Source organism: Archocentrus centrarchus, assembly GCF_007364275.1.
Source record: "Archocentrus centrarchus isolate MPI-CPG fArcCen1 chromosome 18 unlocalized genomic scaffold, fArcCen1 scaffold_23_ctg1, whole genome shotgun sequence".
NCBI lineage: Eukaryota > Metazoa > Chordata > Actinopteri > Cichliformes > Cichlidae > Archocentrus > Archocentrus centrarchus.
The window spans coordinates 5,803,466-5,819,183 of NW_022060145.1; the positions used below are offsets into that span (position 1 = coordinate 5,803,466).

Consider the following 15,718-nt stretch of genomic DNA (forward strand, 5'->3'; position numbering starts at 1 on the left):
TTAACCCCGAGGTGGAAAGGAAATCATTTCAACTCCCACCGCAGTCTTCAGGTAAAGATTCCCCGGCCTCTCTCCTGCGGAAATAAACATTTACATTCTTGTGCTCTGTGTTTTAATAGACATTAAGCTGAATTTAAGCCTGCGTGTCAGCCAGCGATTCAGGTAGCTCATACCATACATACCTGTGCTATTTTTTGGCTCAAGGGGGAATCTTCCCCAACCCTTTAAAGCTCGGCTGAGGATGGATGACATTTTCTAGGAACATTGTTATTACGGTGGCCCTGGACAGCTTCAAAAGTGACAAGCAAGCCTTAATGCCCTACCACTGTGGGCCAGGCTTCAAAGAACACAGTGTCTCTTATTTTAATGAAGGTATGGGATTAAACGGAAGAGGAGTTGCCAGCCCGAGCCACCAATTATAAAACAAAATTCCTTCATTGTTGAAGTGGAAAACGTTGCAGTTCTGAGTCATTAAAAAAACAATTTAAAGTGATGTCAAAATGCCTTCCACAGTAAATTTACTGTAGGCAAATTTATCTGTTTGGGCTAATATTTTGACCCCAGTTTGGACCCACATTAAGGAAGCATGTTAAATTCATATCCAAGGATACAAGAGACCTATATCAAATTCCACAAAAAATATGATCCACTTTAACTGATTCATTACAGCAATGACATGGGTCTCATCAAACAGCCGTAGATTTCAATCATATGCCAGCAAAGGCCAGGGGTATGAACGCCTCATTCCATGTGGTTGATCTCAGTTCTTAAGCAGTGGAAGCCTGATTTAGATAAAACTCTTCCTGACCTTAAATGGCACATGGTTGGCAGCGCGGGACGCCTAACTCGAAAGACTAATGCATTTCATACTTGTGACTAAATCTAAAGCTGTGAAAAGTAGGCACAATCCTCAACAACACACACGCTCCAGCTGAAGCCTGTGAATCTGTGATCTATGTGAGAGTGGGGCTTAAGAAAGAGGCACGGATCTCTGTTGTTGCTGTTTTACCTTCAGGAGGACTCAGTTCTGTGAGTAATTAAAAAGCAGCAACTTCCCAACCCTCATGGAACAAAGGAGCTGTGAGGGCTCTGTTACAATGAAGCAATCACGGGCTTGGAGTTGTCCCTGAACTGAGGTTAACCTTTAACCATAAACCCGAGACTGGATTTGAACACGGCCTTAAAATGGACCTTAGAACTGAAAAGAACCTGGAGTTTAACTTTTCAGTATTTGGTTTGAGTTTCAATACAAACGTATGAGCACAGAGAGGAAACAATTTGTATAAATGATATCCGCCCGAGACCTTATGTCCTCTGTAGTGGTCACAAAAAAAAAAGATAAATTGAAAGATGCTTTTTTCCCCCCTTGGTTCTCGGGAGGATATAATGCTGCTATCCCTTAAATGAAAGCCAACCGTAACGCAGAACCATAAAAGCATCACTTCAACTTTGCGTGCGTCTGCGCCGAGCTGCACATCGGCGCGTAACGACCCGGGAGTGTGTTTCTTTAAGAATGTAAGGTGGGTGAGACCCTTTTCCTGACGCACGCCTGGTATGCAAACATAAATTTAGCAGCAACGTGTTTGCTGGGGGAACAAAATATCTGGAAGCGACCGTGGAGTGTCACGCTGTCTCCGTCCGCTCTTGGCTGACTTTTACCTTTTCCTCTCTCCTGGAAACTGGAGCCGGAGCGCAGCGCGGAGAGAAGAGCGGACCTCTTTCTCCCCGAGTGACTGGGCAGACTGGGACAGAGAGCGGGCAGTCTGAGCCGCCTCTCAACAGTTTGAAATTACTTAAGAGTTTGTTTGCGTCCGTGATGACTGGGAGCTGTTTGTGGGCGACTGGGTTGGTTCTCCTCGCTGTCTGTGTGAAGGTAAGCTCCAGTGGTGCCTTCACATGAAAAACCTACGGATTTAGTCATTTATCATGAGGGGAGAAGGCGCGTCCCTGCAGTTTCACTACATTTAGTCAGTTTATTGAGAATGAAATGAGGCACCTGTTGCTTTCAGTTTGGCATGTCCACTGTTTCTAAAGGAAAACTCAGCCTAATGTTGACGAGAAACATATTTAATCTGCCATTTCAATTTTATTACAAGAGCGCTCCGAGGTACAGATTTATACATGGCTCATAACCGGTCCCTGTGCCTGGCAGTTCATACTTTGTCCCCTCAGAAACCCCCAGAAAATTCCAAACTATTATAGAAATCTGACTTGATTCATAAACTTTTGTATTTCGTGAGCTCTGTGCTCTTCATCTTCTGGTGATGCTGTTGGTCTAAAGTGGCTTTGGATGGGATTTTGGAGGAGTGTGTGAATTGCCTGCAAGAAATATTACAGAAACCAAGGATTTCTGGGTACAGAACACAGTAAAAGATACAGGATCAGGAAATTAGAAAGAAAAAGAATGATGATAGCTGATCAAATATATTTGCTGTGCTAAAAAAACAACAACCCACCAGCAATTTACATTTATCGCTACTAATGAATTCCTGCATGTAATCAAAAGGTCATTAATGCATCACTCTTGCAGCCAGGTTTGTGTAAAAGCTGCACAGCAAGGAGTTTTAAGTGGAATGCAAAGCAGTTGTTTGGTGTGCAGACAGATTGGAGGGCTGAACAGAGGGGCGGGGTGCCACTGTCAGCATGTGTAAATGACCACAACAGGTGCTAAAAGCACTTCAAGGTGATTTGGGATTTAGACACCCTGGCTGCTACACAGCCATGTTGAGTATGTCCACATTGTAATCAGTGACTTTCAGCGACCGAGGAGAGCTTGGGACTTTGCGGCTCTGCGGACCTAAGTGTGAGGCTACAGAGGGTTCATGTTCTGATAAATGATCCTTGTTAAATATTAAACCTTTTAACCGATTCAAAAATGTTTGAATCAGCACATACTCATGTGCTGAACAGAAATGATTTTGTAATGAATGTTTCTTACTAATAATTGTTTTCAGCTCGATGAGCTGCTGATTGTAATGCCCCAAAAATGTCTTGGATGATGCTCACGCTGACTTCTGTGTTGCAAGTGTTTTGCGGTTTGATTATTTTGGGTCTCCATCACAAAACCAGACTGAAAAATGACTCAGTAGATTTTTTTGCTCAAGTGCTCAGCAGATGACAACCCATCTATGCAAATTCTGAGTGTGTATTGAGTAAGTCTGCACTGGACAGCTATCTTGTTAATGCACACCACACAGTAATGTAGTGCCTTGCTTTCGGGGGGGGGGGGGGGGGGGGGGGGGGGGGGGGGGGCAGAGGTCAACAAGTGCTGCTTCCAAGGGTCTCTGTTTTGCAGTGGCATTTTCTTTTCATCCGTGCTCTTGGGTCAAAGTTTCTGCCTTACAATTTGGCAAAGGAGTGAGAGTGTATTTGTGTGTATGGCTGCTGGAAGTTGTATGGGTGTGATTTGTGTGTGTGTGGGCCAAATGGCCTGTGGCTCCAACCCTAAATGGAATAGACCTTCCTTTGTGGGTGACATAATGACATACCTCGAGCATTTCTTGGAGGGCCTTGTTGCTCTCACTCATTTCCCCTGATTTGTGCAAAAAAAAAAAAAAAAAAAAGTGGAACCTTCCAGAAACACTTTTGCGGGATGGGGAATTGAACGGCAGTACGTGCATGAGGCTGTGCCCTTAAAAGACACCCTGGCATCTCTCAGAGCATGAACGTTTAGTGCCTGTAACCTGGCAGGGATATGGAGCAGAGCGAATCCTTCTTTTATGCTTTCATTTTTGTTCTATTTGGCTCTTGTCTTTCTGCCTTAAACTCCTTAGTAGTCACTTTTCAAACTCAGGGCACATGCTGACACTGCTCTGTAGATTCTCAGTAGTGCTTTCTTTCTTTTCTTTTTTTTTTTTTTTTGTTGCTAAAATTCATTTGTATCATCAGTTCATTTGAACTTTTATTCCATGTAAAATGATCTTTGTGTATCATAGGAATGGGAACTAAATGTGATAAATGTCCCATTCAAAGGAACATTAACAGACAGATTAAACTAAAAATCTTAATCTGCTTTCTTCCAACACAAATTGAAGGAGATAAAAAATATATTTTGTTTTTATTCCTCTTCAGGCATGGAAAAAAAAGATGCAATTGAAATTATATATATGAACTTATTTTTCCTGGAGTTACAAAGACGTCCACTCAGCTGGACACCATGCGTGTATTTAATAATGATGTAAATAAAACACAGACCAACAAAGAGGCTGTGACAGTGACAGCTCTATTGAACTGGATAATATTGCTTTCCTGTTGGAAGTTTCTGGTGAGTTATGTGGCGTATGGCTTGGAAGAGTTGATAGATATAAATCAGACTTCACAGTGTTGGGCTGCCACACTCACTTCACCACATGCCTTTCCTCTAATTACTAAGCTGGAATTCAAAAGGAAATTAGCCACAAAGCAACCGATTTTGATGTTTACTCAAGGAAATGGTCCCTCTCAGGGCCCTAATGCAGGGAGCAGAGTGCATTGAAGTCCTCAGGATTGGGAGGCTTTGGGGCCTAATGGCAGGATTAAGTGGGGTCACGGCGTGCAAACGGTCCCGAGCGAGCGTCCGTCAACAACAACATTGCTTGTTCTCTGAAACACGCTCCTCAGCTCGATCGCTTGATCATAAAGACCCCAAACTATGCAATTAGCTTTCAGGAGTACCTTTGTTGTGGACGCAAGTGGAATGGGAAGTGAATTAATTTTGAGAGGGATTGGTCCCTCTTGAGGAGCAAAGGAAAAGGCTTCAGAGAACATCTGGCCAGTGATGGATGGATAGAGCAAGTTTTTGGAGTGCGTTAACAAGCGCGAGTGTTTTCAGTTACACTGCAAAAGCCCTCATACTCATCTCATTGTTCCCATCTGGGCTTAATCTGTGGAGTGAGACTGAGGGCTGTTTAGTGTGTGTATGTGTGTGTGTGTATGAGCCCACAGTTCCTTACAGTCCAAGGGCAAAATTCACTGGTACTCATGTTTGTATAAATTGCCAAGATACCCACAAAATGTTTCACTTTTCATGCGGCACTATTAGTGTTCCTGGCATGGTAGTAGTGTTTCCTGTGTGTCCTACTCAGGTGTGCCAGCATGCAGCTCTTCCAGTTCTGGAAATCCACAGAACAGACTTGCATCCCTATAAAGCCAGGCCAAAAGGAAGTAGCTTCAGAGTTTTCTCAGTGGGCCAATGAAGGAAAAGTTCTGCAGAACAGAACAAGAAATGGCAGCTTCTACTGGCTGCTGAATCCCAGAGAAAGCTCCTTTTCCACAGTATTTGCATAACTAAGCTTTAGTAAAGCACATATCTCGAATATGAAATTTTTATTTTAACTTATTCTGAAAATGCCAGACCATCTTGTATTAAAAAGGAATATTGTAGCAGTAAAAATGTTTTAAAATCTCAGAAGCAGAGATTGAACAAATTTAGAATGAACATAGACTGTATTTAAAAGAGGGGCATAGCCTCCAAGTCTGAGAAGGCAATGTGGAAATGGCTTAAACCTGCATTCCTTATAATGGCCAGCAGGTGGCGACTGCTCTGGTTAAAAAAAGTCAGTCTATAAGAAAATGACGCTGCTGTTGCCTTGGCTTTGATGAGTTTATGGTTTTAATTCAAGTTTTCAAGCCTTATTTAGTACAACATTATACACTTGGGCATGATTTAGGGTACTGCTATTCTGTATTTGATAAGTTGCTACTGTGTAGGTGTTCAGTGTCATCGGTTCTCAGTCAGATTTACACCTGACTTGACATCTAGGTTAAAAAAAAATGAATCCAGAAAAAGCCAAAATACTCAACTTTTGGCTTTAAAATAAGACTTTACAACCCAATATGTGAAATCATCGGCACAAGTAAAAATCCAAAATTAGGTTTTGAGAGCAATTTATAAGAGACCGTTTTCCCTGTTTCTGGGAAAGTGATGATTGGCAAGTAAACAAAATCTGACAGAATGATTTTATCTTCAATTTCTTTTCAAATGAATATTATTTACATATAATGCCTCTCGCCCTATGAAGCTGAGACCCTAAAAAAGTGGAAGAAAATCAATGGATGGATGAATATTTCTACAGAATCTCTCCAAGGCTGTCCCAAATTGCATCTTTGAGACCTCAAAGTGTGGTTGAGAACTCTCTGATTATTTTAACTGGGGCGTTCATCTTTTGTTCATGGTTTTTGCAGGAATTCATACAATTTAAAAAAAACAAACAAACAAAAAAACTGATTTCAATATTCATTTAAACGTGATTTATATGCTGGTGGTCAAAGCTTTGACACATTCAGGTCAGCCTGAGAAACCTTTAAAATTTGCTTTCTTATTAAGAAATCCAGCTTTATGCTAATAATGCAGTTAGCCTAGCTTAGTGTAAAGAACGCAAGCCATGAAACAGCTATCCATATTTTGCCCAAAGATAATAAAGTCTGCTAACAAAAGCCTTTAAAGCTCACTCAGTAATAGTGATTCTTATCTTACTTGTTTAAGCTGTGCAAAAATCAAAGTGTAAAAATCACGTGCCCTAAGCTAAGCTAACCGCCCCCGTCCTTTGTTTTGTATTTAGAGTACCAAAATGTGAATCTTCTCCACCTCTGTGAAAGAAAGTGAACTGGCACGTTTTCAAAAATGTCAAACTACTGCTTTCACATCAGGAGCTAATAAACAGGCTTTGTGAAAAGATGGGGAAAGAAAAATATGGCTTTTGCCGTTTTTTTTTTCCCCCTCCAAAATCTTGCCGCACTTGATTGTGTTGTTTACCTTTCGATTGCTTGATGCCGAGCTCTAATAACAAGCTGTGACTGAGTGCCCAAAGTGGCCTGTGCCAGTAAATGGCATAACTCCCTGGAATCGTGTTGCGCGTTGCTGTGCCAGAGTGTATACAAGAGGACATGTTGTTCAGACTACATTATGAAAAAGCATAATGAGATCTTGTGGTTTCAAATGGTTCTAAAAAAAATCCTGCTATGCCACACACACACACACCGCAAAACTCTGATTTAAAGTCATGGCACTGTCATGCTTTGATAAAGAGCTGCCAGTAGATGGCAACATTACAGCAGAGGGACCTTCTGTGTCCACTTCAGCAGTGATATCCTCTGCAACTCCCACGCCCATTCCGGATAGACGAGCCTTATGGTGATTTTTGCAGGTGGCTGCCCTCTATCCCCTTCTGTTTCCCCTGGAGCCCCTTGTGAATGTATTTGTTCCTTCATCATGAGGTTTATTTGTCATTGCCAAGCTTGAAAGCCGAGCCTCTGGCATTCTCTTCCTCTGATGAAACATCTTGGGCTCCATCTGTAGTGAGCCCACGTCCCCTCCATCAGCGTGATTGAGTGTTGTTGTTTTATCCTGTTGTGTGTTCCTGGACGCCAGCGCAAACTTCATTTGCAGCAGCCGAGACCGTCCGTGCATCATCTGGCCTGCACATTTTTCGCACGCAGCTGATCACAAAAGCCGCAGAAGCTCGCAGCCGAGCAGCTCAGCCTTGCCTTGAGCACATGCATCAAGCCCCGTCTGTTCTGTCCTGCCCTGGCCTTGACCTCAGACGCAACCCGGGGGTGGGATTGCAGCAGGAGTGCCAAGGAGTGGTACTAACGAGAGGGGAGAAGCAGCACCAAAAGCCCCTCTCATGATGCCTAATTAGAAGGGAGGCACAGGTAGGAGTTGTGAGTGTTGGTTTCTATGTTGAAACAGCGCTAGGGAGGATTGTTAGGAGAGAGATAGAAGCCAGATCGGACACCACAAAGGAAAGAAGAGAAAAATAGAACGAAGGGAGGGCGGAGGATGACAGAGGCAAAAAGGTCAAGAATGGGAAGATGAGAAGAACTACAGAAAGTTTAGTAAGTTGAGTGCCAGAGGGGGAAAAAGATTGCCATACAGGTCATAGCCAAGGCCTACACCAAATGGCACCAGAAAAAAAAAGTTTTTGTCAAGAAAACAAGGAAGATAAAATATAACAAAACTGTCACAGACTTGGAGGCATAAAGGTGGAAGGGAACTGGCATGCTAGGAAATACAAAGTCTAATATTAATGGAGTGATACTGATGTAGATTTAGGTGATGGCAAGTGGAGAAAGGGACACACACAGACATGCAGATGTCTGAAGAAATGGAAAAAAAAAAAAAGGGTATTATTGATGGAGTGAGACGGGAAAAGTTGCATGAAGCATGCACAGAGAGCAAAAGGCCAAACAGGAATGATGTATAACAAAGCTACCAGCATAAAGCGGGAAAGGAAAACATAAATATTAAAATGTATTCTCTTGGACAAAGTGGAGATGCAGTAACTCCAGCTCTACCGAGTGGCTGACAAGCCTCAAAAACAAAAATGCAAACCAGTTATCTTCCTTGCTTACTTCACTCATTTTTTTTTTTTTTGGGGGGGGGGGTTGCAGATGAGTGTGAGAAAAGTTAGTAGTAAAGGGAAAAGAATGAGTGGACAGCTAAATCCAGTGGAAACATGATTGACTTAAGGTCTGCAGCGCTGCTGTCTGACAGGGTCTCCACGGCTGGCTACGGTGAATGTTTGCGAAGCTAATGATGCTTCCTGGGGTTCTCACATCTGTTTCCCCCCCTGGCCACATGTGCTTTGAGTAAACGCTGGGCGGCCACGACTAAACACTAGAGACCCCATTACAAATGATGTGCTATTAGGATTACTATGCATACGTCCACAGAAGCAGATGGATGAGCATGTAATCATGCCGAGTATGCTTGTGGGTCTTTGTGTAAATGTGCATGTACAATAAAACTAATGCATTACAACTTAATATTCCTGCATTTTTATAGTATTTATGGCATGCTGTGAGTCCACGTATTTGAATTTCATATTAGCCTCTAGGATTTAGCGCATTGTTTCTGGAGTTTCATTTATCCGTGTTAGATATAAACTGAGGAAATGCACACAGAAGAATTTCAGTGATTTTTGGATAAACAGTTGGTGACTTTTTGGACTAAAAGCTTAAAGCTGTACTTCAACATGTGGTAAATACACCCATTTGCTTTCTTGTAAAGAGTAAGACAAGTGGATTAATGATTGTCTTATATTAAATAAAAGGTTGTATATAAAAGATGGACTTGGCCCCCAGGTCTGAAAAGTAAAGCCAATACAGAAATTGATTAAGGCTGAATTTTTTTCTGATTACCAGCAGGGGGCGACTCCTTTGTTGTCCATAAAATCTGATTAGATGTGTATTAGGAAAATAATCCAAGTGCTCTTTTGATTTGTAAAAACGTTCCTAATGAGTTTATGGTCTCAGCTGCTTGAGTCAATATTATTTAATACAACATGATGTTGATTTTGTAAATTATGGACCCATTTTTGGTAAGATGGATGATAAAACAGTGTGTGGTTAGCTTGTTATTGGCAGGATGCTAGTGTGTGGGCATGAAGTATCTTCATAGATCTTGAAATGATTCATTTGTAACAGTTGTCTTCAAAGCTTCTACTAGCTCAAGCTGGTAAGCTGTGATGTATAAATGTAAATTAAAAAGGAAATGCTAGATCTCGGCATTCCATTTGAGTGCTTGAGTATGTATCATTTCCACCAAAGTTTTGTTTGCAGCTGTGTGTGTAGTCTTATGACTTTCGTGAGTACGGTGTGACCATGGGAACCAAAGGTCCATCTAAGTTCCTCATTCCCAGGCTTCTACAGAGATTACCCCGCCACAGTGCCCTCTATGAAATGCTCTCTCTCTCTCTCACTCTCACACACACACACACACACACACACACACACACACACACACACACACACACACACACACACACACACACACACACACACACACACACAGATCATGCTGGGGTGAACAGTCACACATCACAGATGTTGTGACTGTGGCTTATAGGCCCCTATAAAGAGGCCTAGGTCTCCCCTCTGAGAACCTCCCACCTGGGAAATCTGTGTGGTCTTGGAGCATGTGTCCATCTTGAGCATGTTTATATGAGTAAGAGTTTGAATGGTTGAAGTTGCAAGCGTCTGTCAAGCTCAGGAGATGTGCAGCAGTTTAGGCAGAACGTTCCTCATATTTGTTAGAAACACCTAATATTGGGTTTAAGTCATACAGCCTTGTTGGCTATCAGGTAAAATCAAAGAGTGAACTTATAATCGTGAACTTTAGATGACCTTTTTTAAAAATAATGTTTAAATGATGTCATCATCTCTCAGATGACGTTCGTCTCATCCTGGCGTTACATTTGACGTGTTAGTGGGGAATTCTGTCCCAGCATACCTCTGTGCACTGACATCATCCATGCTGGGATCTCAGTGGGGTGACTTGCACCATGTGCAAAAATGCAGTCTCACATGCCCCCATCTTGTTTGCATCTGTCATCCTCTCAGCACTCCCCCCCTACCTCCCTGATGACAGGTATGCAGCTTGGAAAGCATTTGGCAACCGTGACCTGGAAAAGTGCACATTTGACGTTGAGCATGTCACTCAGCCTTCATTCTCCCCGCTCCTCCTTCACCTCACCGGGGCATAACGCGCCGTCTTTCGAGTTATCGGCACAGCTTCTTCTCTCATCTCAACGTGATTTGCTTCATAGCTGGAATAGTTGGGATTGTGGTGACCAGGTGGCCTGTGAAGCCACCTTAGATGATATGAAAGATACTGGGGTCAGCTCAACATGAAGGAATCTGCGGGTTCAGATATTTTAAGCTGAATGCAGATAGAAGACAGATGGGCTGACAGACAGAGACAGACAGTAAAGTAGCTGAGGGTAAAGTTCAGGTCAAACCAATATGTCTTTCTTCATGCTGATTGTGCCGCCGACAGTTATTGACGAGGTGTCTCAACACACTCTGCAGCTGTAAATCTGATAAATGACATCTGACAAATGACATCATCGTGAAAATATAATCCACTAAAGCATTTGCTGAAATGAAAAGATAAACAAACTGTCTCTCAAAAGAAGGACAGCTGACAATATGTTTACTGGTTATTAAAATTGCATTGCATCACCAATCTAAACTTAATAACTAAAATGGTTAGAGGCGCTACGGTATTTGTAAAAAAAAAAAAAAAAAAAGGTCAGATCAAAATTTAAGTAACAGATATCACCAGAGTAAGTCCTAGTTAACTGAAATCATACCTGCTATTAAGCTTGTTCATGGAGGGGTGGAGCGGGAGGCAGCATTATCTCTACACTAACTAAATTTGTCACAGTGCATGGCGTGCACTCCCTGGCTTATTAGCCTAACTGAATTTAAATTGATCCAAATAGCTAATATTTAGGCATATTAAATCATTTAAACCATTTAAATGATTAATCATTAATCATCTAATCTCATTTTGGAGGGATTATTACAGCACATGGATACTGAGATATGCCAAATCTGTTATGGTTGCATGCAAAGCCTCAAGTTTTAAACATAAAAGTTGTGAAAAATCCTAATAAAGGGCAGTTAGCTGACTGTTATTAAATGATATTCCCTGTTGGTTGTTCTATTCAAACTGCTGCAACGTCTACATTCTTGGACAGCCTATTTAACATAAGGCAGCCACTCCAAGAAACTGTTAAATACTCATCTCGACTTCCAGTTTCATAGGAGATGCTGTTCATATAGTGTAAAATTAAATGTGCCCCATGAAGCTATAACCCAAAAATTTAAATTGTGGGGTAAACATTTTTCTTCTGGAAATTTTCATTTTTATTGTTTTGGGCTAAGACAGTAGACAGGCTTTAGTTCCAGTTTTAGATATTTGTGAGTTAGGATTTTAGGGTTTTGATTGGAAAAAAATACATTATACCGTGAGCCACTTTTTTGTCTAGAGAACAGTCTAAATAGTAGTTTTAGCAGTTTAGCTCAATTCTCTTTTATTCATTACTTTGCAGCCTATCAACTAAAAATCTGACAAGTTGACTTTGAGACTAGAGCCCTAGTAGTGGTTCTTATATCCTTGACTGGGACTAGCGATTAACTTTTACTCGATAACGTCAAAAAAGCATGTATGATGACACTCTCCTGGATCTTACTGGACTCTGTTTGGATGTTGTCAAGATAACTGGAATTTACAGGATGAATGCATCCAATAACAAATGTTTTAAGGGACAGAACACTATTTGAGCTCTAAGGAGAAAGATCCCTTACACTTTGGTATATTTTAATTAGTGCCTATTCAAACATTCACTGGGCAAGCACTTTGCCTTGCTTGCCCTTACCAAATGTCCAGATGTTCTCCTTCCTAACTTGACTTGGTTTTATGGGTAAAGACTGTGCCAGGGATCCATTATTTGCTTTGTTTATTGGTTATTATTATTGTAGGTCAAAATGTTTTATTCAAGTGGGAGATCAGTAAAGTCAGTTCTTCCTACAACTGACCCCAAGAAATACCCACAATTCTTTTGATGAAGCTGCCGACATTTTAAATGGCTGCAGGGATACATCTGTCTGTTCATCTGTCAGACTTAATATTTCATCCAATATTTATTCCAGGTGCACACTGCATGAGCTTAACAGCACACTTCCAAATGGATTTTGATAAAACACCAGGAAATCATGCCATTAAAATGCTGAATAATGTGATTTTATGCCTGTGGTGAAGTGAGATTTAATGTTGACTTATTTAGTTAATGGAAGATGGGATTAGGGAGAGGCTTGCTGAAGGCTGACTGACATAGAGATGGCTTGTTGTTTTAACTTAAAAAAAAAAAAAAAAGGGCCAGCTTTGCTTGCAAAGAGTGAGAAAGATCCACTTGTGTGTTTTGTCTTAGTCATCAGCAAAACTAAACTGATGGTGATTGGCAGGAGGGCGCAGCAGGAATGTGGCTGCAGCTCTTTGCACAACAGGGACAAAATGTTCTATCATCATGAGAGAGTAATCATTATGGGCAAATCATTACATGATCAGAGGGAACCAAGTTTGTGCCAAATATGCACAGTATGAATGTTTGATAAACACAGGACTACAGTTTTTTTTTTTTTTTTTTTTTTTTTTTTTTTTAAGATAGGATTACTTTGACAAGTGGGGGGAGGCTAGTTTTGGAAGATGCACCTGAAACACTGATCGTCTTAACGGTAGATCATTGATTCATGGTGTAATTAGAAGTTTACAACCCTCAAAGATTTCTGAACCACATTTTTATTGTGACTTTATCTGTAAGTAGTGATGATAAAGGAAAGGCTTATCATTAAACATACATGACCTACTTAAACAATAAGCAGATCCTTACCTCGTAGACAACATCAGAAACATCATAGTGAGATGTCACATTGCAGATCATTTTTGTAAATGTATTATAACCATTAACACATATCAGAGAATGTCTTAAGAAAAAGCATGAACACATTTTTTTAAAAAAGAAGAAAAATGCTCACAGCTGCAGGCAGTTTTGGTCTGAGAACAGTAGAATCATTCTTATGAACAAATACTGCTTTTCCAGACTTTTGATCTTTTTATAGTGGTGGATTTGACATTGCATTTTAATACTATAATATAATCATTTTTACAGTGCAGCCAAACCAATGCCTGCTGTGTCTGTAGTCAGTCAAAGCCGCAGATGCAATCTAATGTCGTGCTGCACATTGCATCTTTAGTCCAAAATACATAAAATGACTGTTATTTTGTTTGTAGATGCACTTTTTGGGGAATAAATGCAGTTACAGCTAGTCCCAATGACAGATTTATTAAGTTCCTGTGGCTGCCTCCCAATAAAATCAGCATCATTTATCACTCCAATGAAACTGCATTAATGCAAACATTGCATTGTTCTTCTGTCAAGGCAAGAGCCAAGTCATTTGTCTGTCTGTCAGTTTGTTTATAGTTTGTCTGTCAGCATGATTATACAAAAGCTGAATTTAATGAGACAAAGTGGGGAGGTGGAACATGGGGAAAAGGGAAAAAACATTCAAATTTTGATGCAGATAACTTTTTTTTTTTTTTTAGCAAAATAGGGCATTAGCTTTGCTGACGTGCTAACTGAGTGCCTTGATAGTTCTGTGACTCCTTGCACTTAGGCCAGTCTGAATCCTGTGCAGTAGCAGATAAACAATGAGAAGATCATGTGTTCAGCGCACACGTTATCTGAATGATCAAACATTTACCTCTCTGCACATCTATTAAATTATAAGAGTCACAACAGAACACTGATTGCAGCCTTCTGCATTCAGTGCAAAGGCTTCAATCCTGGAAGTGCTCAAACCAGAATGAAGTCTTCTTTATATAAAGAGCACAAATTATAACGCGTTACTTGGTGATTATGTACTCTAAATAGCTTGCCTATGAGATTGACATTTCTCAAAATTTTACCATTTGAGTTCAACACTCAAGACAAATGGGCCTTGACTTAAAACTTCCATGATGAAAAATTGGATAATGCGACTGGAATAAATCTCCAAAATTGGGAGAGCCTTTTTTTTTCCCTCCCGTAGTGCACAACATGTTAATCAGAAGCCAACTGTGCAGCAGTTGGACAATCAATCAGCTCAGCATTTTGTCTGACTGCATTAAACTTACACCTGAATGGAACTGGCAGAGAGCTTTTTTTTTTTTTTTGCTTAACAAGTTTGGAATTTATTGCCTGAAGCTTTCAGAAATGCCACTCTCTCCCTTCATATTTATGATGCTCGCTCGACCAATTTTAATGTTACACTATGTGCTTGCAATTGCAGTGGCTTAATCTGCAGTACGCTGGATATTTTTGCAGGGAAATATTTTCCTTATAAACCAGACTGAGCTTGCAGACCGCTAATTTATACAACAGATGTTGAATTGGGCAATGCTAACAAAACATTTAGGTTTACAGTCCACTTTGATATTTAAAGACAGCTACACAAGGGTTGGAATAAACTACAGTGAAGCTGTTCTACTAAACCTAAAATATAAATTTGTGAAGCGGCTTATAAATCGAAGCATGTATAGCATAGGTGTGAAATTACCCTATGCATGCGGCACCAGCTGTAGTTGCTGTTGCGTGCAGGTGTATCGGGCAGAAACTCAGCCTCGAGCTGCTGCCGAGGATGTAGGTTCATGTTTAACAATGTGTGCCAAAACTGTCTCGCTTGTCGCTTTTAACTTTTATCTGTGCATCCATGTGTGTCTGTAATTCTACCTTAGGTGAGTCTTGCTCCAGCATGCCATTATCTTGCTTTTGAGTCGCTCTAAAAAAAAAAAAAAAAAAAAAAAAAAAAAGAAAAATGCAAGTGTGAGGTGTCTTTTTTTAAATTTATCTTTTAATCTACTTGGCATATTAGATTTATGTGTGTTTTGTGTTTATTAAGAAAGCCATTTAAGATATATTTAAGTCATCCTGCAATTATTTGCCTTTGGTGTACTATCATTTAGGTTTTCCTCCCCAATGCTGGACATCTTAGCTTGGCCATGTGTGCTTGCTGACAGACTCACTTTACTCCTGCTGAGCTCTGCTCCGGGGTCTTGGGGACACGGGAGGGGTTGATCCACAGCCTCTCCCTTTTCCTGGCTCTAACCTACTTTAGCTTTCAGGCTTCCTGCTCCTCACAGGTCAGAGACTGAGTACTGGTGTGCAAGAGGAGACAGATGACCAGTGTATGAACGTGCTTAAGTCACAGGCTTGTTTAAATGCCCTGGAGGCACCCCCACCTTGTTCCTTGCAGTGCCATGCAAACTGAAGGTGTCACTGATGGCAGCAGGATTTCCTCTATCATAGACAGAAACTTATATAAATATAGGAGGAGCCTTCCCAGATGTCTTTTTTTTTTTAATGCAATGATAGTGAGGATCACTGACGCCTTTTTTACACTCAGCCTTCAGTCTTTT

General features: G+C 40.9%; 1 protein-coding gene across 1 annotated transcript in view; it reads left to right on the forward strand.

The window, feature by feature from the left end:
• The first annotated feature begins 1,653 nt into the window (after positions 1 to 1,653).
• The window catches only part of LOC115775053 (ADAMTS-like protein 1), an 87,008-nt gene continuing 72,943 nt past the window's right edge, over positions 1,654 to 15,718 (forward strand). Inside the window, exon 1 of the mRNA XM_030722496.1 lies at positions 1,654 to 1,873. Within this exon, the coding sequence (XP_030578356.1) occupies positions 1,817 to 1,873 (57 nt within the window). The 5' untranslated portion in view covers positions 1,654 to 1,816. The remainder of the gene's footprint in view (positions 1,874 to 15,718) is intronic.